At 39.6% G+C, this 23846-nt stretch overlaps 3 protein-coding genes and 1 long non-coding RNA gene across 6 annotated transcripts in view; 1 reads left to right on the top strand and 3 right to left on the bottom strand.

Annotated features, from left to right (window-relative positions):
• Nucleotides 1–3729: 3729 nt before the first annotated feature.
• Nucleotides 3730–4784, bottom strand: LOC109464146 (galactosylceramide sulfotransferase-like). The gene is made up of 2 exons (XM_019761083.1): nucleotides 4759–4784; nucleotides 3730–4498 (listed from the first exon to the last, which is right to left on the bottom strand). Exons 1-2 carry the CDS (start codon nucleotides 4782–4784, stop codon nucleotides 3730–3732), a joined length of 795 nt encoding a protein of 264 aa, XP_019616642.1.
• A 263-nt stretch (nucleotides 4785–5047) lies between these two features.
• On the bottom strand, nucleotides 5048–6555 carry LOC109464166. The gene is made up of 3 exons (XR_002139869.1): nucleotides 6471–6555; nucleotides 5535–5702; nucleotides 5048–5119 (listed from the first exon to the last, which is right to left on the bottom strand). It is a non-coding gene; the product is annotated as an uncharacterized LOC109464166 (long non-coding RNA).
• A 3878-nt stretch (nucleotides 6556–10433) lies between these two features.
• LOC109464144 (galactose-3-O-sulfotransferase 4-like) lies at nucleotides 10434–15988 on the bottom strand. The gene is made up of 5 exons (XM_019761082.1): nucleotides 15948–15988; nucleotides 14891–14974; nucleotides 12401–12568; nucleotides 11902–12009; nucleotides 10434–11313 (listed from the first exon to the last, which is right to left on the bottom strand). Exons 1-5 carry the CDS (start codon nucleotides 15986–15988, stop codon nucleotides 10560–10562), a joined length of 1155 nt encoding a protein of 384 aa, XP_019616641.1. The 3' UTR covers nucleotides 10434–10559.
• Nucleotides 15989–19032: 3044 nt separating this feature from the next.
• Nucleotides 19033–23846, top strand: part of LOC109464171 (solute carrier family 22 member 18-like) — a 10994-nt gene continuing 6180 nt past the window's right edge. Inside the window, exons 1-6 of one of the 3 annotated variants that reach the window (XM_019761106.1) lie at nucleotides 19033–19202; nucleotides 19756–19945; nucleotides 20414–20657; nucleotides 20954–21086; nucleotides 21297–21412; nucleotides 23285–23377. In XM_019761106.1, the coding sequence (XP_019616665.1) occupies nucleotides 19048–19202; nucleotides 19756–19945; nucleotides 20414–20657; nucleotides 20954–21086; nucleotides 21297–21412; nucleotides 23285–23377 (931 nt within the window). In that variant the 5' untranslated portion in view covers nucleotides 19033–19047. Of the gene's footprint in view, nucleotides 19203–19512; nucleotides 19946–20413; nucleotides 20658–20953; nucleotides 21087–21296; nucleotides 21413–23284; nucleotides 23378–23846 lie in introns of all 3 variants that reach the window. The other 2 variants (XM_019761107.1, XM_019761108.1) reach the window with 2 other exon arrangements.

The following is a 23846-nucleotide window of genomic DNA, read 5'->3' as shown; positions in this document are numbered from 1 at the left end:
GTTGCCAGTGTTGTTCGATTCAGAGACGTTAGTTCTGTACCAGAGATGCTGAGTTCCTGATGAAGTCTGCCCACCTTCCGTAACGGTTTTAAAACCCGTCATATCCTGAGTTTGGGTGCATGGGATATGGTTAGGCTGCAATTAGGTACGTCCAATCATTGCAACAGTATATATAACCTCTAAAAATAGTTTTGAAATGTAGTTCTATATCCTGCACAAATCAAACATGAGTTTAATAAAATCATTAACCCTATCTAGACGGGGAGGGGGGCTAAAAGTGCCCGCGTCAAATTTGATGTCACATTGTGTCTAAACAGCTAGCGTTAGAACAAACAAACTTGCTGACTTTTCCTAGAATATTGTTGGCAACAATCTGTATTATGGGAATAAGGTAATAATTTTTAGTGTTGCAATGGCAAATGAATTTTTTGCTAAATTTAGTAATTTTTGTTCCATTTTAAATCAAGTGAATTTTATGCATTTTAAATCAAGTTACACATGGCTTCTAATACTAATAACATCTTAAATGATTTTATGTAAAATCTAAAATGCATAATTTATACTAGTTTGATGACGTCATTGGTCAAAATCCAAAATGGCGGACCATATCATTAGAACACGTATGTACAGGTTGTTTCCTTAAAATTTCATCAATACTTCCATTTCTTTTCACAAAAAAGGTTCATATAAACGTCATTAGTCTGTGTACAATGTACATTAGGCTCTGTCCTGAAAAAAAATATTGTCCGAAGCTATATGGAGCAAAACACAAATTCAATTCAATATTTTCAATTTTCAGACGCTAGCGGAAATAGTACACAAGTCACCTGCCGCCCTCCCCCGGTATGATGTTACAACATCCGTCTATCGTTTGAGCAGCTGGAAAAAAAATCAACATACCTTTTCGTGCCTTTTAATAGCAATATTCTGTGTCATTGTCACTTTCATGTAGGTTACCTTCTTTTTGGGTTGAGGGTTTGGTCTCAACGCGTTCCAGGTGTTTTGCTTCCGAAAAATTATACAACGATGTTAGTTTAACCTTAAAATGAAAACCCGAAATGCTGATAAGAAATAGAAATAAAACATTTGAAAGAGCAATAATGGTCTCCTTAGTTTATCACGTTAGCCTAAGATATAGTGTCATTTCAAACCTGTAAGTGATAAACCAATGCTCCTGACAACAAGACTGCGAGAAGAAAAGCTGCGTGTAATCTGCTGAACACCATGATGATGTACCTCAGACAGCGATATAACTACATAGAGGGAGAGTAAGAATATGTAAAACTACTTTTTAAAAGTGCGTATACTTAACTTTTGTCAAGCATGTCTCCGTTAATATTTAATCATCAAATGTTGCTTTTTTTTCATCATTTCGTATTATCAAAGCTTCTTTAGTGCCATTTAGAATTATACATTGATTAGTATAACCCTACAGCCGTACAGCGAAAATGTGGTTGTGTCACAAATATGCGAGGCCACAATTTGAGAGGTGAGGTCGTTGTAAAATTTAATCAGCTAACGTCTAAACTGCTTGCGCTGAAACCACCAAATTTAATGACTTGCACACATTGTTTAAAGCTGCATTAGGTGACTTTTTGACAATACAAAAAATATATTTTCTATTCTTTTCTTTACATTGTACGTTGACTAAACCCTTTAGTATTCCAGAATAATACTCAGCAACAAAAAATACAACGTCATTGTTCCTTATAAGCTGAGAAAACTGTGAATGATCTTCTCTTTAACCTCCAGGCCAGTGGTGTGGCCTACTTTCCAGTGGGGTGTCAGTTGACAGCTTATAAATTACGGAAAAATCTCATCGTTTACCAGATTTTTAAAAATCCCTTTTGAAAGAATAATGGCCACAGTTTATTGGTGCCCAACGAAATACACTAAGTTCATAATTATATTCCACCACATGTAAAAGATATGAGTTTTTCCTAAGAAGCTAATCTTGTGACATGTGCCCTGTCTATCAAGCCTGCCATGGCCGCCAATTAGCCACCCTAGGGGGCAACCACTGTATGTTGTTGTTGTTGTTGTCATGAGCAAACCGGTGGCACCGTGAGCTGAACAAGAACTGTATTTGCACCAAAAATATCTGTCAAATATGTGAAATGTTTACACAAATGTGTTGAAAAGTGAAAGTAACTGTTGATAACACCGACATTTAGTATAATTAGAATATTGACGCATGTATGGCAATAGGTTTCAAAGTGTAACCATGTTATTTTCTTACTTGCAGTTAGCTATAAGGCCACACCTTAATTTTTATGGATTACATCCGGGCGCGCATTGATTTTCGCCTATTTTCAATAAAAAAACGTCCTCCGAGGCTCTGGCCCAGCTCTGGGCCTGGGTAGTTAGCCACAATACGGAGACGATGGTAACACAGGAGGATGGCGCCCAGGCCACAGAAGCTCCACGACTAAAGAACTTAGTACATACGTACAGTGTCGATTCATAAATTCAGCAAAAAGCCAGCATACATCTCAGGGGCCTTGGCCTGAGCTAAACTGTTAAATGTTAAATTTATTAGTTAAATGAGTTGAAATCTTTAGGGTCGGTTCCTTTTTTCTTTCTCTGCATCAGTTTGAACAGAGAGTTTTAAACATATTCTATGATATTTGTATGTTTTGGGGTATAACATATTCTATACACATCTTGGGCATAACATATATTATATACAAATCTTGCGTATAACATTATATATATACATTTTGGGTATAACATATTATATATACACCTTGGGTATAACATATTATATATGCATCTTGGATATAAAAAAATACGGTAGACCATACCTCTGGGTAGAAGCGCTGTATTCTGACCTTCTACCTACATTGTAGTCACCTGTCAAGTCGGTTAATGATTTTAAACCAGACTCTTTGTCCATGTAGATTGGCCTTGGCCTCCAAATGTATCCTTAGGCTCGTTATTTACGCTCCATAATTGTCCATACCTAACATGAAGGCAAAGATATGATTTCCATACCTAACATAAGCTCAAATATATAATGACCTTTCTACCGTCTTTCTTCTGTGTGAGGAGACACTGAACCAACTGGTTTTCTAGGACTGTGCCACCTTGAGTCATAGGTAAAGGGTATTAATCTTTTAAAGGTTACTCTCAATTCTATATCTTATCTGTTGCCACACAGAGAATTACCTTATTGTTTTGTCACGTTTGAAAATATGACCCATTTGTATACAGTTATGAATAGGAGTGTAAGAGACAATAATAGCACAATGGTATCTTCCAAATGTCAGCAATTATTTGCGCCTTATTAACAGGATGCGTAGCCTTGAATCCAGGGTCACTAAACTTCGTACTAGTAGTCGTTATGATTGTGGACCGCGGAACTGTGGGGTGGTTAACACTTGGGTGCACTGAGACGTTGTATACCTTAAAATTATTTTAAAGGGAGGCGTCCTTGCTTATATGGAAAGTGATCAATGCCAATGCTACTTCTTTTTTAAACAGGGCAGGCCGCCCCGTCTCTTTCAATCAACGAACATTAAACATCGAACATTAATTATTAACTATTGTTAACCCTACGCCTTTTCTCCATCTATCATGCAATAAAGGTTTTCAATGTGAGAACGGTTTTCTGTTCTCCTGTGCTGAGCTGCCTACAGCTACCTAATATACTTGATTATTCGAAAGCAATACATTACCTGTGATGTTCTACAGTATGAGTCATTTTGAGGCCTAACCTTCTGGCTTTATTTATTTATTGTTATATTTTGACGTGTAATGATGAACCGATGTTAGTAGTGGGTGCCAGTATCTTCTAGTCTTGCCATAACTCGCACAAAATGAGCTGTCTAAAGAGAAAGCCTCATTCCATTTACTTTTTGGAACGACCATCTTCCTTGCTGTTTTTCTAGAGTGGCAAAAGTGTGACACGTCTTCGTTGAGGCGTTTAAAATATTGAACTTCCTGTAGAAAATCGGCACCCTCTTTCTCTATCTGCCTCTGAAATGAGGCTTTGAAATGCGTGTATAACATGACATCGGCATGGTTACGCTTGTAAAACCTGTCCTTCATGTTGACTGTGATGGGTGTATTTCGTGTGTACCGTTGTTTCCTCGAAGAACGCCGGTCATATCTGTAAAGGATGTCGTGAAATGTCCAACACATTCGCCGTTTCAGCAGAACTAAAGACTCTGACAGATATTCTAGGATCATCACCACTGTAAAGTCATTGTCTATGCCTTGTATAAAATCTTCAACAGCTGTATGGTTTTTATAATATTTCTCATTGAGTCCCAAATCGCGAGCCATGCAGTTCCTGAAGCAAAAATGTTCTCTGTCTCTTTTGGTCTTGGGTTGACGGTATTGTGGATCCCAAAACTCAGGTCTCTTCAGGAAGGTTGAAACGTAAGAGGCTCCACTGGGAGTCTGTTCCTTGAGCCCAGGAAATCTCCGTTCAAGATGAAAGTACTGAAAAGCAGACTGCAGCCGTCGTAGTGGTTCTCGTAGAATGGTAACATACCTTTAAAAATGAAATGTAAAATTATGTATGAATATGGTATTGCGATTGATTATTAGAAAAAAATTAAGCCCGTTAAGAATAGCACCGTGTTGCAGAAAACGTTTCACTTTACATTTATGGTAAATGATTTACCATGACTTCATGTGTTCTTAACAGCACAAAAAAACTAAACCCATTTTTCGAGTCCTAACTACCCTATTCTTAAAGAACCTTTGCATTAATCAGACACATCAGATTTTGCTAGTTAATTCTAGTACTACCTTCCACTACGCGACCTCACAACCATCATTGTTTTTCGTCAAATCATAATTAAACCTTTAAGTCTTGAATGTGTTTACAGTGTGTTGGCAAACTTTGGGGGGGTGGGAGGTGACTTACGAAAAGTGATGCTTGCGCAAATGATATTGATATAATCATGTTAGTTCGGCCTGACCATCTTATATGGCAGGCAGTACGCACATCACAGACTAATTACATAAGTGTAATTACCTGTACCATATTCGAAACGCGTACCTTGTATTGGGATCCATGAGTTGGCGAAAGCGGGTCCTATTGTATATAGCGTGGGTAGCAAAGATGTTCCAGCGTTTTTCGCCAGGTGGATGCTTGTAGTCACTATTTCTGTATGTACCAACAGGCATTTAGGGTACATGCACCATTTTCTGAAATACAGTTTTGCTAGGACAAAATATAAATAACATTTCTGTTTAGCTTCTTTACGTGTTACTTGAATAATAAGAGCTGCTCCACAAACTATTAAAAACTGTTTTGCTGTCACATTTGAATGTTTCAAGGATCGAAGGATCTAAAATCTATGAAATAAAACACTAAATATAGCAATATACTATGTTAAACAATAACAGGCGCCATGTTTGAATGTCATCTCGCGAGAACACTGCCTAGCGAGAATTTGCGTGATCTTTTACGAAAAGAAGGCCGCCCCATATGACATTAACATGGTTGCCATTTTGGGCTAATGTATAAAGATTGTAGATGTATATAGTTCTTTATTCACTAAGTACTTAAAGTTATTTACCTAATGATACCAAAGCTGCCTATGATGGAGTGGGCACTTTTCGGTGCTAAAGCAACAAATAATTTATGCTTGTAGCCAAAGCGATAGATCATGTTGGCTACTGTAGTAGAGCCGCATTTGTGAACCTTCAGAAACGCAACGTTTAGGTGAGGCTGACAAAGGCCGGTACTGTGTGACAGAAAAAGGACAGAATTAATTAATATGGTTACACGTAAACATTTGCACGCAACGCATACACAAACACAGAGATCCAATTTTCCCTACCATATGACCTATTAGAAAGAAATTGTTAGCTGATATTGCAATATCGTGAGAGTGTCGTTTTGTAATATTGCACTCCCTATAAATATTTAAACTGCTACGTTGAAATTGTTAATTGATATTGAAATATCGTGAGATTGTCGTTTTGTAACATTACACTACCTATAAATATTTAAACTGCTACGTTGTAAAAGTAGTAAATTGTGCCGTGCATACAAGCAGACTAGCAGAACATAAAAACACAATTGATTACAATATTATAAGATAAAGAGTAAGCTTGAACTTCCCACACTTAGATTACGGAATTGGGACTTACCCAAAATTTTCGGTTGACTCCATCAACCTTGTTTACGGAATGGACCCGTCTACTATGGGAACGTGACGTCAGAGACACGTTGCCGTAGTAGCGGGTCATACGTGCCAGATAACTTGTGTCGCCCCCCCGTCTCTGTTCAAGGTAGGTCTGTGAGCTCTTATGTAGACCGCCTCCTTTACTCCTCTTGCGGTGTTGGAAGTTAAAGCTTAGTCTTTATTTTATAATAACTTGTACCAACATAGATGAACTTTCATGCTATGATTACAATATTGATAATATTACACCACTGAGGTCATCGGAGTAACAGCCGGAATCTGGGCAACAAAGGCAGAGCTAGTAGTGTTGTTTAACTGCCGTACCTTAGTAACATGTTGCCAGTGTTGTTCGATTCAGAGACGTTAGTTCTGTACCAGAGATGAGTTCCTGATGAAGTCTGCCCACCTTCCGTAACGGTTTTAAAATCCGTCATATCCTGAGTTTGAGTGCATGGCACGTGGTTAGGCTACAATTACGTACGTTCAATCAATACAACCTCTAATAAAAGTTTTGACATTTACTTCTATATCCTGCACAAATCAAACATGAGTTTATTAAGATGTAAAAAGCTGCACAATTTAAGTCTAGACTTGTCTGTGTAACACAAATGGCCATTCATTGTCCAGAGCACTATGGAGTGTGCATTAGACAACAAGAAAACAAAATTCTTTTCAGACGTTTTATGGATCAAGGCATCTGTTTAGTTTTTAGCCGCTAGCGAAAAGAGTATGCAAGTCACCCGCCGCCCTCCCCCGTTATCACATTACAACATCCGTATATCGTTTGAGCTGCAGGAAAAAAAATATCGATAAAAAGATACCTTTTCGGCCCTTTTAATAGCAATATTCTGTGTCATCGTCACGTTCCTGTAAGTTACCTTCTTTTTGGCATGAGGTTGTGGCCGCAAAGTGTTCCAATTGTTTTGCTTAAAAAAAAAAAAAGACAAAAATTGTAGTTGATGCTTGATAAGAAATTGAGATGAAACATTTGAAAGAGCATTAATGGTCTCCTTGGTTTAGCACCTTATATATAGCCTAACATATAGAGTCTTTACAAACCTGTAAGTGATAAACTGCTGCTCCTGACAACAAGACTGCAAGAAGAAAGACTGCGTGTAATCTGCTAAACACCATGATGATGTACCTCACACAGCGATAAAACTGCGTATAAGGAAAGTACTTTGGTCAAGAATGTCTTCGTTAGTATCTAATTATTATTTTTTTGCATCATTTCCTATTATCAAAGCTTGTCTAGTACCCTTTAGAATTATTCATTGTTTAATACGATCCTACAGCCGTTCAGCAAAGATGCGGTTGTGCCACAAATATGCGAGACCATAATTTGCGAGGTGAGGTCGGTACAAAATTTCATTCGGCTAACGTCCTAACTACTTGCGCGAAAACCACCCAACTTGGTGACTTGCACAATTTAGTGATAAGTCTTCACCGACGCAACTTATTCCAAGGTTTACCTTTTAGTCAATATACATAATTCTACAATCAGATTCTTACCTCTGTAACATTAGCACTGGGATCATCGGCTTTAGACAGCAATCAACTACCGTCCTGGTATGTTTAGGTATAAATCTTTTTACCTACACGATATTATATACTATACAGAGGGTAATCGATAACAATGGATGGCATTTGCGGTGACAGGTTTACTGACAAGGACGCTTGTACAATATACATACGTATTTTGTTGTCTAGGTTACAATACAAAGGAACCTTCACCGCTTCACGCAAGGTTAGACAGAGTACAAAACCATAGAAGCCGAGTGTCATGTTTCATTACCTTGACACTGACGAAAGGCAGTGATGCTACCTGAAACGTCTGACCGTTTCTAAAATCATACCCAGTTTGCTTGAGTAACTGTTTTTTTTGCGTATCGTATTACCTGGACGTCTAACCTTCACCGACGGATTTTTTTATGGGTTCACCACACCACGAAGTGGTGGTGAACCCATATTGCTTTTTCTGATGTTTCTTCTCCTCCTCCTTCTCCTCCTTCTTCTTCTCCTGCCACTTCTTTAAATTGATTCAACTCCTTCATTTTTGGGCGAAATTACCTGTAATTTCGTATAGAGGTAGAGTGGGTAAATGGTAGAGTGGCTTTTACAATCGTTTTATTTGCTTTTTAGTGGTCCCCATAGGAAAGTACTGTGGGGGCGTACGCGCGTGACGTAATAAGAAAGGAATTTGGGGGAAGGCCCAAATATGGGCATACAAGCAGGTGTGGTCATGTTTGCAGATGTGGTTGTTGATTGGCTGTTGGCTAATTAATTTATTTACTACCATTTTCACGTACCAGCGCAGCTGGTCCACGCGGTCTCGGCCGTGGGCCATGATACTCTGATACTGGATACCGATTCGTGTGATTCCTATAAACATTTCACCTAACTACGAACTAGTTGGAAGAATTATAGCTGCATGGATGCCTGTATATGACTTTAACAAACACTGAAAATCTGACGCAAAAACTGGCAGATATTTTGCTCTTCTCTGTTGGAACAACGCAAGCGGGAGGTCAATGACCTGCGCCCCGCGAGTACTGTAAACAACGGTACGTAATGTGTATCGTCGGCGCACGCGCGCGCGCCACGGTATCAACAATTTTCCACAATCTTCACCGACTAGTATTATATATTCTGTTATCGATTTCTGAAGAATCACCAAAATTGTAGAGTGTATCTCCTAGAAAGTCCCTTACTAGTACTGATCGTTACCGCCATGTTGTTCACTTTATATGACATACAATGCAGAGAGTAATGGAAACGTGTCCAGATAGCTCGGTTGGTAACGCGCAGGGCTGCAAGTCCAGACATTACGAGTTCGAACCCCGGTACACTGGATATTTTTAATTATCCTTTTTACAATTTTTAACATTTTTAACAATTTCAACAATTTTAACCATTTTAACCATTTTACATTTTAACAATTTCAACTATTTAATTTTAACATTTTCGTTTTAATATCCATTGCTTTGCTTTTAACATTCCAAAACTGATTGTTCTTACTCAAGAATTTCAATAACTTCGAATGTTAGTCTTTTGTATTTTTTCAACATACAAACCAAAATCACTTTGATGTTGTCACAAAAGTAACATATGTGCGCGCATCGGTTTTCGTTCATTTAAAAACTACAAGTACAAAACATCTGGAAACTAAGCAAACATACTTAGTAAATTGATTGCTGTAATTATGGGTTCACCACTACGAAGTGAACCCATATTGCTTTTTCTGATGTTTCTCCTCCTCCTGCCATATCTTTAAATGGATTCAGCTTCTTCATTTTAGGGCCTAAGGTTCTGAAATTTGGTATGGAGGTAAAGTGGGCAAATACCCCTAGGCGTTTTTTAAATTTTTGTGATACAGGCTTTTAGAATGGTTTTATTTGAGTTTTTTGGCTGTGTTATAGCAAATGTATTACTGTGTTAGTGTGCCGTGTTTACCATGAGTCATCACAATGGAATGCAGGGCATCAACCAATAGGCATGCAGCTTTCCTCTATACTTCTTGCTGATTGGCTGTTGGGATTTAACTTGATTAACACCCGCACAGAGCATTTCCACCTGCACAGAGCATTTCTTGCTGATTGGCTGTTGGGATTTAACTTGATTAACACCTGCACAGAGCATTTCCATACTGACAGTATGTCTTTATTCAAGTGTTTTGGTAGGTATTTCAAGCTTTTCTGCTCCAGCATTGGAATGCGGGGCATGAACGTTTTTTATTTTATTTTGAAAATCAACAGTTTGCATTATGCAATTAAAAATCCTAACCAATAAAGTAGGGAATAGCTATCCAACTGTTGTTTTAGTTGTATGTTACTTCATATTATAGTTATATCAATGTAAATCATTGTTTTCCCTTGTGTTTCTCATTCTTTCGCTGCCATGTGGTAAAATGTGGTGAACCCATCGCTGTATTTGCTCCAAAGCAAATATTGGCCTTTCTAGTTAAAGAGTCGTTTTTTATTAACATTTTATCACACGACATGGTAAAGGCAAATTCAACTTTTCCAAATAATTTCTATGCCACCAACACAGATCACAAAAATATCAAAAGGCAATAGACATACACACTTTTACATTAGTAATGGAAAGAAAGTCGTGTAAAGTGCCCTTTTCAAGGGCAAAATATGGGCGGCATGGCAGAATTTCAATTTTGGACCTCTTGGTTCTAAGCCAAACGCTGTGCCGATAAGCCACATGACCCAAGTGGGGTTACAGAAGAGTTCGAGCAGCGATGTGAATGGTGAGAACAAACGGTTAGCTGTTCTCCTGTGCTGAGCTGCCTACAGCTACCTAATATACCTGATTATTCGAAAGAAATACATTAACTGTGCTGTTTTACAGTATGAGTCATGTTAAGGTTTAACGTTTTACTTGTTCAGTGTTATATTTTGACGTCTAATGATAAACCGATGTTAGTAGTGGGTGCCAGTATCTTCTGCTTTTGCCATAGCTCGCACAAAATGAGCTGCCAACAGAGAAAGCCTCATTCCATTTACTTTTTGGAACGACCATCTTCCTTGACTTCCTTTTTCTTTTCCTAGAGTGGCAGAAGCGTGACACGTCTTTGTTGACGCGTTTAAAATATTGAACTTCCTGTAGAAAATCGGCACCCTTTTTCTCTATCTGCCTCTGTAATGAGTTTTTGAAATGCGTGTATAACATGACATCGGCATGATTACGCTTGTAAAACCTGTCCTTCATGTTGACTGTAATGGGTGTATTTCGTGTGTACCGTTGTTTCCTCGAAGAACGCCGGTCATATTTGTAAAGGATGTCGTGAAATGTCCAACACATTCGCCGTTTCAGCAGAACTAAAGACTCTGACAGATATTCTAGGATCATTACCATTGTAAAGTCATTGTCTATGCCTTGTATAAAATCTTCAACAGCTGTATGGTTTTGATAATCCTTCTCATTGAGACCCAAATCACGAGCCATGCAGTTCCTGAAGCAAAAATGTTCCCTTTCTTTTTTGGTCTTGGGTTGACGGTACTGTGGATCCCAAAACTCAGGTCTCTTCAGGTAGGTTGTCACGTAAGAGGCTCCACGGGGAGTCTGTTCCTGGAGCCCAGGAAATCTCCTTTGAAGATGAAAGTACTGGAAAGCAGACTGCAGCCTTGTCAACGGTTCTCGTAGAATGGTAACATACCTTGAAATAAGAAATTGAAGAAATTACGTATGAAAAATGGCATTGTCATAATCACATACCACACTACTCAGGATTGCACCATGTTGTAGAAAACGTCTCATGTCACTTTAATTTCAAAAACAGTGATATTGAATGCATGTATTGTTACCAGCACATGAGCTATTCAAATTTAGTATTTTTGAATTTCCTGTAACACTATTCTGACAGGCCGTATTAATAAACAAGTCGTTTTATCGATCAATAGGTACTAGCTAACACTAGAATATTACCAAGTACATCACATTGGCCATACAAACTGGTAAACCCTAACTAGGCCTATATGCCGATTAAGGTTTTACATACACAAGTAAAGTGTTACTCAAGCACCTGGATATACTTCGAAAACTGTCAGAAGAAAGTAAGTTTTCAAAATCTATGTTTTTAGATATGGGAGAGAGAGATAAAGAGAGATAGAGAGAGATCTTTTTGAAAATCATGACCACAAAGATATCATCAATGTAATCAAGTCAATGTTGCCTGAGCATGGAAGACAATACGTCCACCACAGCTTAGTCACTTGAGTGAAAACAGCATATTTAGACCGCGTACCTTGTATTGGGATCCATGAGTTGGTGGAAGCGTGTTCTGTTGTACATCGCGTGAGTAGCGAAGATGTTCCAACGTTTTCCACCAGGTGGATGCTTATAGTCGCGGTCCCTGCATGCAACAACATGGATGCATGAATCGATCTGGCCATATAGTTTTCCATGAACAAGACCAAAATGTCTAAGTAACATGTGATATGTTCTGTTGCTTTCTAGTAATCTAAACCATAAAAGGAAATAAAGCGAATATCTATAAACTGGTATTTCGATGGCCCCATTCCAATAACAGGCGCCATGTTGGAATGTACTCTCGCGAGAGTATTGCCCGGCGAGAATTTAGTTGGTCTCTTGCGAAAACGAGGCCTGTCCCATATGTCTGTGTCGATATCACGAATGCCATATAGTGGGCTTAGGATTTTAGGTGAAATAAGTCCTATTTTAATAGAATATATAATTTAGATTAAAAGTTCTTTAAATTTGTTCAAAAAGTCTTGGTAACTTACTTAATCGTTCCAAAGCTGCCTATGATGGACTGGGCACTTTTGGGTGCTAAAGCAACAATTAATTTGTGCTTGTAACCGAAGCGATACATCATGTTGGCTACCGTAGTAGAACCGCATTTGTGAACCTTCAGAAAGGCAACGTTTAGGTGAGGCTGGCAGATTCCTTTACTGTGTAACAGAAAAAATTCTGAATTAGGTAGAAGTTTGAACACATACATACACAAACACACACACAATCAAACACACACACAGAGAGAGACACAAACACACACACATAAACACACACGCACACACAAACACACACACATACAAACACACACAAACACACACACACACAGACACACAGAGACACACACAGACACACACGCACACACACACACACACACAGACACACACACACACAAACACACACACACACACACACAAACACACACAAACACACACACACATTAATAAATACATTGAAGCCAACCCGGTCTTAAGGCGAGTTCCTATAATTGGGATATACCCACCATTGGAAAACACATAAAGCTACCAAGATCGACTAAAATTGACTAAAATTAAAACTTTTCTTAATTCTTACATTTATCACAACACATGGTGACGGCACACTTAAGTTCTTGACACCAGAGTGAAGTGAGGCAAATCGTGTAAAATGTCTTTCCCAAGGGCTCAAATCGGTGGCATGACAGGATTTGAACTCGGGAACTCTTGGTTCCGAGCCAAATGCTCCGTCGTTACGACACACGACCGATGCAGAGATAGTGAAGCCATACTTGAAAGAGGGAAGAGTCTCACTGTTCCCTAACTGAAGTACCTTGGCAACGTGTTCCTGTTCTTACTGTTGATCGATATGGAGACGTTAGTTCTGTACCCAAGACGTTGTGGAGTTCCTGAAAACTTCCGTCCGACTGCCGATGTAGAATTCGCCATATACTTGGTTTGGTTAGCCTGCAACAGAAGGCAATTTCTATGATTGTGATCTCAAACGGTCTTTGTTATCAAGGGACAATATATGTTCTGCACAAAGCAACATGAGTCTAGTAACTAAAGATTTTAATGGTGCATGCACACATACATTTAGTCTAGTCTGTGTAGCACAAACTAATAGTATCATTGTCAAAACTCTATCTAAGGTATCTCCCCGCAGATGTGGCTACTCATTTTGAAGTGATTTGTCACATTTTAGCAGTCGTAAACCGTTGCGGTCTCTAGCGGTAAGAGGATGTTAGGCACCCTGCCCCCGTTGTCATATGACAACATCCGTCTAACCTATAAGCTACAAACTTATGAAAAAATACCTTTTCGTCACTTTTAATAGTAATGTTCTGCATCATCGTTACGGTTCCGTGTAAAACCTTTTTTGGCCGAGGTTGTGACCCGGAAGTGGTCCAATTGTTTTTCTGGAGAAAGAAAATAACGACAGTCATAGACGTTTGTGTGGGGGTGAAAAAGTCTAAATCAAAAATGCTTAATTACAGTTAGCGATGGACGTTTTTGTCGTGAGGGCTAGCCCTTTAAAATAGCCTCCGGCTAGTTGGGCAGTTCTGACTGTATATATCTGGTTATACAGTCTAATAAATTAAATCAAATCAAAAAGAATGATTACCCTCATTTCAATACCTTGCATAATGTTATATTCCAATGATTGTACCTGTTGTCACTGATATATCATTTCTTTAGGTCGTTCCAAAATTATCTAAACGACCGATCCTAACGTTTTTTTTCTTAAATTATCTATTTACTAATACTAAAGTATACACAGACTCCTTCTGTAATATTCCAATTGCAAATTCAACATTTTCTGATTTTGACACTAACTTTGTGTGTTGCGTTTTAACCATCCTTGGTAACAGTTATTGTAGAAATCAACAATAACATTCAAGTGTCTTCACCTGTTGCCACCCTTGGTGTCTGATTTCACAAATTATATTGATAATCTTTGAAACAAACAAAACATCCAGATATGTATAACCAATCGCTTTAAGAACTCATTTATTCCATATGCAACCTATCATTGGAACCAACTGACCCTAGCAGATGGCTCGCTGAGCCTTCCCTCGTTTAGAAAAAAAACGTTTAAAACTTTACGCACCTCCCCCATTACTTACCTTAGTTCCGGTCCCAATTAATCCTGTGCTTTACTTACACGTTTTAGGCTCGGAACACACAGTCTAAATCAAAGCTTTTTCTCTCGTAATTTAGTCCAGCTTGTTCCTGTGGTCACCCATGTAAAAACATTAGTCACTTTTTGTTACACTGCCCTAACTACACTCAACAACGAAATACCATTTTTGGCAACTTAAAAACACTGATTGGCTTTATTACTGACTTGGATGATCTTTTAGATGATATTCTGGTAAATGTAAGTTGTGCTTTGCTTGCTTGTATTATGTATTGTCTGGTGGCGACATAAATATAAGTGTAACTTGGGTGTCGCCAACACGCCTTGTCACTATATGTTTTAATAAAAAAAGTGTCTTCACAAACCTGGACGTGATACATCGCTGCTGCTGACAAGAAGACTGCCAGGAAGAACACCACGTGCAATCTGCTGAGCTCCATACTGATGTACTGTAAGGAAAGAATATTTAAAGAATGTTTAAACTTCACGGTTGAAGCAATACTTAAGCACGGGAGCACATTTACAGTGGCGTCAGTGCCTTTACTCCTGGTTAAAATATGCCTTTCATTGTGGCATTGTGTTATGTATACCGTATATTGTATGGTACACAATTTTGGCCTGTATGCCGCTATCGATGCATGTCTTCCACTTTTGTCTTGTCTCCTTTGAAATGCAGAAGAACAGGGCGGTTCTTGTTGTGGAAACATAGGAGAAGAAGGATCTAACAGCGTGTTTATAGTAAAGCAAGTGCATTGTGTAATTTCATCTGGGTTTACCAGTAAACAAACGTCCGTGCCAGGTGTGCATTCCACTGCCACCATCGCAGCCGGTATAAACAATGGCAATTACAATGATGTTCACTAGAGCCTTGTTCATGTGAAGTCACCCAAACCGCGATTCGGGTAACTCGCATTCCTCACATCTGGTCCACGTGCCATACATTCCTTTCAAACCGTGTCCGATCACGATTCTCCGAAACTGCATTCATTGTTGTTTGATGAAAACACGCAAGGTAGCGTGTTATTAATGTCAGAGGTCAACGACCTGCTTGCCGGTGCCCCCCCCCCCCCCCCCCTCCTCCCAGCGTATCTCGGCCGAATGCCGATGTGGTCCCGCCAGAGGCGGTGAAGCTCGCCCTAAAACGGACACATTATTTTACTATTACTTCTCTTTAAGTTGCTGCCACGTAAAATTTGGTATTGCATATAAAATAAAGAAATAACACCCCGTAATCCATAACTAGGTGAAGTCACATTGAAATCACATTGCGTTCAGAGGCAAATCGCGATGCGGGAAAACCGATTCGAAACCACCTCTAGAAGTAGTTTGGGATCGAGGCGCTTTCAATGTGATTTAGAGCGTTCAGATGGAGTCAATTGAAACCGGCTTCGGGGTAAACCACATGTAAAGCGCTTCACTGACTTCACATGAACACGGCCTAGTATTCGCACATTCATGCCCATGAGGGCTAGGTGCCAAAAGACTGGTTTTCCAGCTGTTGTACTACATAAAGCAGATCACATTCGCGATCTCATGACTTCGCGATGGAGCGGTTATCGTGAATAATGCGAAAATAAAACCACCACGATCATTTCAAGATTTACAGTATCCCAGCCAGAAATAGTCAACTTCTTGCAAAAGAAAGAAGGGTTAAAGCCTTAAAGTTGATAAACCTTATATCTGTTATAGCTCCTAATATTTTTTTGGTCTTTCGTATCGTTTCACATTACTCGTCTACTACAAACAACTGTTTACAATTATGATACATTATTAGCTATAACCATACATCTGTGATTAACAGTAGAGAAGCGTTCTGCAATAGATACGATATCTATATATGAACGTTTGTGCTGTTTGGTGTAAATAGGTCGCCATTTAATTACTCACCAACAGAATGAAGTAATTCACAGATCCAAAAACACATGTTTACTAAATAATTTTTTCTTGTTTACGTCCCCGTTGTGATATTGAGTCGTGACTCCTTCGGGGATGTTTTGTTTCTAGGTCAAACAATACTCATCCTTGTGACGTCACAACACCGTTTAAATGACCTTCCCGTGACCTCGAGCAGCCATTGTAGAATCATGTACAATGAATGTTTCATTGCTTCGCTCAAAATAACGCATCAACCCTGTTTACTTTGTAAATTAGTTATATGTTGGTGGTGTACGGAAATCCAAGACAGTTTATTTGTCTAGGCTTTGCTTTGTTGTTGTAACTTGATAGGCCAGCATGGCCAGGTAATTTCAATGCATCAATCGGATTTATTCAATCCTGTTTACTTTGTAAAATAGTTATATGTTGTAGGTGTACGGAAATCCAAGACAGTTTATTTGTCTAGGCTTTGTTTTGTTGTTATTTGATAGGCCAGCATGGCCAGGTAATTTCAATGACACCTGGTTGAGCCGAATGTTCCACACTCATCGCAACATGAGGCTTTGTAGTGAGGAGCTGACAATATGTGGCCTTACAAAAAAGGCTGCTGTTATTCTTTGCTAAGTCAGGAGACCTACATACTCTACCGGGCGTATAAATGCATGACCGTACATACATGCATGCCCTACCAGACGTAAAAATGCATGACCTTACACACATACATGCTCCACCAGGCGTATAAATGCATGACCTTCATGTGATAATGCGACTAAGGAAGAAAATGTTGTAAATTGGTTTGAAAATTTAAACGCGAATTTATAATTTGATAAAACCGAACTAGACAAATAGCTAAAATTGGTTTGACCGTCCGAAATGGTTACCTCAAAAGTCGATCGGGCCACATTTGGTTCATAGATTTTAATCTATTAAAATAGTCAGTGAGCAAAATGGCCCGCGGGCACTGTTGACAAGTATGTTGACACAGGCCGGGTCACACGTACGTACGAGATTCGTTCAATCCCAAAATATGGACATTCATCAGGACAGCTATGCGTGTACTTAAATCAGAAATTCAGTTGCCTTGTTACTGAAATAGCTTTCATCCTTCTTGTTACTGAAAAGCCTCGGTTCTTGTCTAATCGGCGGCTGGATTTGTCACCGTCTACAGCTACTTAACAAACCGTTCGACATTAAAATTGCAGAATGACCTTCTATAAGTTATATGTAAACGTGCTCGATGTACGTGTGGTTTTCCTTTAACACCGGATATAGGGGTTTTGAGTAATTCGCAAAAGTACCTTTTCCAAGACTACAGCATTTAAAGCTGGTCTAATATATATATAAGATTTTAGCCCAGAATACCTGGATTTGGGGGTTGGCCCTACCGAACAGGTGAAGGTAAAATTATAGCAATCCCTGAATAATATCTTCCATGCAAAATGAATATTGGTAGAAAAATATGAACATACCGTCTGATAGTTGACAATCGGGGAGATCTATGTTTCCTCCCTATTCATCAAAGCTCCATGCAAAAATGAGACCTTTGACCTGAAACTACGCCTGTCAGAAAACCGGTTTCACCACAGAGGACAAGGTCTCTAGCAGACGCTTTGGAGAGGTCCGGTTACAAATGGATACGGACTTTCTTTTCGATCTCTCCAGATTCTCCCGTTTCTGGAGTTAGTTAGACGTTTAAGTCGCCTTTTTAGCCATCAAGTTGTGTGTAAGTTAAGTTTAACGTCATATGCCTTTCTTGCGTCTTCCTTGTCGTCTGAAAGTGAGTTTAAGGCATTTTTGCCGGCTTCACCTCGGGAATTCCAGCGGAGACAACTATGGCGGCGCTTGATGCGAATGATGACATTGACAAACTACAAACTTATGGCTAAGCATAGAAGCCAAAGGTATGCCTAAACTGTCAGAATTTGGCATTGTTGAAGCTGTCTATGATTCTGTTACGAGTGACCTTGGCGAAGGATCAGTGAGTAGGTATCAAAGACAAACAGATAAAGGATCTCCCACCACAGTATCCCCCACCCCGATCCGGAAGTAGGTCAATGTGTAGATGCTGAAGCGGATAGATCTACAGCGGCTATATACGGGACCAGAAAAAGAATAGTAACTCCGATTCCCCCTTTGAACATCTCTACTCTGGTCATAGGGTTTGCTATGATTCGAAGATCCGGGAAGACTTCCCGCGTTACACAACCTATTCCTGACCACATTCACCAGTTTCCCATCCCCAGAATGCAATGCAAAAACAGGGGGCAAAACCTCATTTGCATAGGACAGGAAGGCATCGGAATGATCCTGTTGACGTTAAACAGCTTGTTTTTCACTGTGTTTTGAGGTGTTGGGGCATTTTGTGCAAAAATTGCCAGCAAGATAAGGGCTAGTATAGATGGCAATAAACTGTATATACTGAATTATACTATCTCGTAAGGACAGAAACTCGGCAGAACTTACCGAGTTACCAATTAAACTACATTTTTTTTTGAAAACTTGAAAACAGCCCACGCTCCTCCATAACGTCCTAATAAACCACCCTATTGAATATGCGCGTGTGATTCTTTTGTGCAATACATTATACTGCCACATGAGGACTTCTGGCGCCTGAGTTCGTCACACAGACGGTCCTGGGAAAGAGATTATGCTGGGCGAGGCAGACTATCCGGGGAACGAGTTAATTATTCACGGGCGTGGAGAATGCCCAAACCCCCTCCGTGGCCAAGTTCCTTCCGCGACTAACTCCCTTCTGGGCAAATGTAGAGAGGTAACGGTACACTCTAGCACCACCAAAGAAAGGTACTTTGTATATGTTCGTTTCAACTAATGCATTACCATTGTGACAACATATTTTACCCCAAAATAGGAATCTTGCGTCTTGTTTTAGGTCCCGATACGGTAGAAATAATGCAGTGTATCAGATCGCCGCCGTGTAACGTAACGTACTAGCGAGGGGACGAGCGTGGTAGACGTAACAGCCATGACCGCCGCCACATGCAGCTATTTCTGATGAGATTTTCTTACTTGGAGATCTCAACTGTGATGTATATATACGTGTTGTCAATTATCTATTAAAAACAACTGTGTAGCCTTTTGTTTACTTTTTCAGACTACATATAGCAGCTACAGACAACTTCGATCTTTGTTTTAAACATACCTGTACAGTGTGGGTACATACGGCTCTATAGCTTACGGGTGCTTGAAAAACTGGTTTTACTCGTTACCTCAGCTAGTATGTATTCCCTGGAGACAAATTGAGAATTGGCTAGACAATGCGTGCATGCAGGGATATGCTATATCTCCTTGTATCAAGAATGACCTTATGAACTTAGCACCCGACAACAACTTTCAGAAAGGCTATGCATTCTTCAACCACAGTAGCCGTAATAACGCAAAAGCACGGACTACCAAACAAGCCAGAAGAGGAATACAGATGGTGGTGCCAAATAGGGGCAGGAGACAGGAGGCGACTTCTGACCATCGTCCATGTCAGCAACGCTCTACACCACATGTGTTTAATGATGAACAATGGAGCTTTACCGGTAAGTTTCTCTGGATGTTTTGAGGCGACGTATCGTTTGACTGTGGCAAACATCAACGCGACTGAAATGTGTATTTGTGTTTCTGTATGTGTGTGTATGTGTGTTTCTGTGTATGTATGTGTGTGTGTGTTTATTTGTGTGTGTGTGTGTGTAATTGTTAATGTGTATGTGTCTTTCTGTATGTTTGTGTGTGTGTGTGTGTGTGTGTTTGTTTGTTTGTGTATGTATGTATACTATGTATGTATGTGTCTTTGTATGTGTGTGTGTGTGTGTGTGTTTATTTGTGTGTCTGTGTATGTCTGTTTCTGTATAGATATGTGTGTGTGTGTGTGTGTGTGTGTGTGTGCGTTTATGTGTGGTTGTTTCTGTGTGCGCAGGTGTGTATACATGTGTGTTTGTGTGTGATGATACGTTGCGCAATCTGGACTAAAGTCAACTAAAATCTGACCTCCCCTCCTCCCTCTGCAGTATCTTGCCAAACGTCTAAACATCAGCAACTCGCACTGGGGCCATCTCATCACCATCGTTGCCTTTCTGGAGATCATAGGAGGACCGCTAGGGGGCCGGTTCGGTGACGTGTACGGAGGGCGTCTGTCGCTTACCTTGTCCTGTGCTGCCATGGCAACGACGGCCGCCATGTTGTCAACTTGTAATTCTTTCCAGAGTTTAGTTTTGTCCAAATTCCCGCTTGTTTTCTCTCACGTGTCGACAGGTGAGCTCACACTAAAATAACATCCTGGCCCTTAGATTCACAAAATAATTCACATTATTAAATTTACAGATATAGAGTAAAATCTACTAAATCGCATGTGTTTTTAATTTTTATGTACAATGTATTAACCGCATATCCCAAGTATTCCTTTGACTCTTTACCGTTGTAGTTGGTGTTCAAGTAACAACAATACACAACCATGTAACAAGTGTGGCCATATGTTATTTTTAATACAAAGAAAATATGCAAATCAGGGTCTAATATGCATATTCAATGCATTTCTTTCGTTGTCCTAGGCCTGCATATGGTGATTTCTGACATCACCGATGACGCATCACGCTCCACGGAGCTCGGGACGTTAAGGCTATCCACTACTTTTGGTAATATGGTTGGGTCGGCGGTCGGTGGGATTTTGACCGAAAAATATGGGTAAGTATTTTTCATGCTGTTATCGAGCTGTTGATACTAACTATTGAATATGTAATGAAAAACACGTACAATACTTAAAACACACACAAAACAAGTAGTAAGTACTACCATATAGGCGTAAGGAATAACTGAAATAACTGTGGTATAAACTACTAGAAAGCATTAGAGTGTGTTCATTAACTTTAACCTTGATGCTCGCTCTCTTTACAGAACGACAATGACGTTTCTGTGCACCGCCATGTTGTCTGCTGTATCAGCCCTGCTTGTCTGGATTTACATCCCTGTACAGACTAAACAACATGGAGACAACAACTTGCCTACAACAAGTAAGCCAAGCATCAATGTTGAATCTGAGTTTAGCGTCACTTTAGTCTTCTTTAATAGACTGACCCAGTTTGACTTGCCACGTGGCTTCTTTAAAGTGTGACCTCAACACTGAACCAGTCTATTAGGGAAAGGCCATTACTAGTATTTCGCCATTCAGCAGTTTCCCATCCCAAGAATGCGATGCGAAAATAGCGGGGTAACCTCCATTTGCATAGAACTGTAAGGCATCGGAATGATCCTGGTGACGTTAAACAGCTTGCTTTTCAATGTGTTTTGAAATTTCGCGGCATTTTATGCTCAGCATTAACAAATTACTATGGGTTGAATCTGAAAACAAATAGAGAATGAATTTTTTTGAATATGTGGTTTGTAACGTTATAGTGGTAACGCTATACTGATGCTGTAACGTTACAAACCACATGTTCCGTGTTGAAAAGAACAGCAAAACTTCATTTTTTATTTGTTGTCAGATTCGGCCCATAGTAATTCAATTAATGCTGAGCATAAAATGCCCCAACACCTCAAAACACATTGAAAAGCAAGCTGTTTGACGTCAACAGGATAATTCCGATGCCTTCCAGACGATGCAAATGAGGGTTACCCCCCTGTTTTCGCATTGCATTCTGAGGATGGGAAATTGGTGAATGCGGAGATCAAGCACTCTGATGTATTTTTGGACTTTAGAAAATTTTTCTTAGGCAAAATTGCTCAGAAAAGCCTAGTTTTCTTGTAAAAGGGACAGACGAATTTTATATATTTTGAAAACCTGGCAAAAAAGGGTGACCTTTGGCATGGGCTGACCTGTTATTGACCTCTAATTAGTTTGCCAGGGGGGGGGTGAAATCCTGGTATCATTTCAATATTTTGGCTGTGCCTCTTTAAACGCCGGAATCTACCTTCAACTTCTTCCACCAAACAAACTGACAAACCCAGCTTTGCAGTGTGGGGAAGGACTTGAGGTTTGAAACAAAGGTAAACGTGTTATCAAGTGCTTGTTTTATAGTGGTTTGAGCATAGAATTCCAATGCACAGCCTACTTGCTGGTCCATCTCCTATTGACCTGCAGAGTGACCTGTCGAAAGCTCTAGGTGAGAGCAATAATTGAGGGAAAGAAAGATGCGAACGGTCAATCACTACCCCACATATTTAGAGATGAAACAAAATATTCTTTTTAACCAGGAGTTTGACAACTGATGTAATATTTTCTCACTGTATCACATGTGTGTTTTGCAAGTGATGTATGTATTTATTGTAATAAAGAAATAAAGAACATCACCACCAAAAGTTGTAACGTTAAATATGTAAACTATACCAACACAGATTCATCCGACTCAGTAATTTACATATATGTTAATTGAATAATATTTTTAAAGTAAAAATGAACTTATGCCAAAAAACAGTTACTCAAGCAACTGGATATGATTTTTAAAACGTCAGACGTTTCAGCTAGTATCCACTAGCTTTCGTCAGTGACTGAGAGACCAGAGGGGAAAGCAGGTTTATATACACAACCTGTTGATTGATATGCAAATAAAAGTGAAGACAAATTTTTGGAACACTTAAGCTCCTGTCCTGTATAACAAGAGCTTTCAGACTAATTTGCATCATCTTGTCTTGACTTGTCTGACTTTTGTTCCTTTTTCGACTTCCAAAAATTTGTCTTCACTTTATTTGCATATCAATCAACAGGTTGAGTATATAAACCTGCTTTCCCCTCTGGTCTCTCAGTCACTGACGAAAGCTAGTGGATACTAGCTGAAACGTCTGACGTTTTCAAAATCATATCCAGTTGCTTGAGTAACTGTTTTTTGGCATATCGTATTACCTGGATGTCTAACCTTCATCGACGTATCTTGGATCATTACGGTAAGTTTTGCCTGAGCTCTGTGAGGGATCTGGAGAAGACCAGCAGGAAGATTGCAGATTTCCGGAATCATCTACGCTTCAGTCTACGCTGCCTCAAGGTAAGTATCACACCCACCAGCCTACGCCTAAAAACTTCCATCAGAGGCTTCAACGCCAACAAGATCATCTTCAACGCGGAAAGAAAGTTACTAAACGAAAGGGTAAGACAGATCAACTACAAATTAGACGGTCTAAACGCGAGGAAATCTAACCTTGAAAAACTACTGAGGGAGAAACTATCAGACGAGATTTTTGCCGAAACTAAAGAGTTCATAACACGCGGACAACTTGATCAGCACGAGAAGGGAAAAGACAGACAGAAGACCAAATTTGATCGTTTGCAGCAAAAGAAGACTATTAGCGCAGCAGATAGTGACCCAAATTGGAGATCAAACAGTTCCGAACCCAAAACCACTACACAGGCCAAAACCGACGAGAGGTGGGTAAAAAACCTAAGTAGGCCATACTCTCACAGAACCAGAGAAATCACTGCTTTAAGGTCTAAATTTGCAGTAGCACCCAACAAGA

Source organism: Branchiostoma belcheri, unplaced genomic scaffold (assembly GCF_001625305.1).
Source record: "Branchiostoma belcheri isolate BF01 breed outbred unplaced genomic scaffold, Haploidv18h27 scaffold133, whole genome shotgun sequence".
Lineage (NCBI taxonomy): Eukaryota > Metazoa > Chordata > Leptocardii > Amphioxiformes > Branchiostomatidae > Branchiostoma > Branchiostoma belcheri.
Note: the sequence above shows the minus strand (reverse complement) of the source record. Positions and strands in the feature narration are given on the sequence as shown.

Coding starts and splice junctions, on each gene's coding strand:
- LOC109464146 (XM_019761083.1), bottom strand. CDS start 4,784: ATGGTTGTGAGGTCGCGTAGTGGAAG. Junction 4,499..4,758: donor GTGAGGTCGCGTAGTGGAAG/GTAGTACTAGAA, acceptor TCATTTTTAAAG/GTATGTTACCATTCTACGAG.
- LOC109464144 (XM_019761082.1), bottom strand. CDS start 15,988: ATGGGCATGAATGTGCGAATACTAGGCCGTGTTCATGTGAA. Junction 14,975..15,947: donor CTAGGCCGTGTTCATGTGAA/GTCAGTGAAGCG, acceptor CTTTCCTTACAG/TACATCAGTATGGAGCTCAG. Junction 12,569..14,890: donor CAGCGATGTATCACGTCCAG/GTTTGTGAAGAC, acceptor TCTGTTACACAG/TAAAGGAATCTGCCAGCCTC.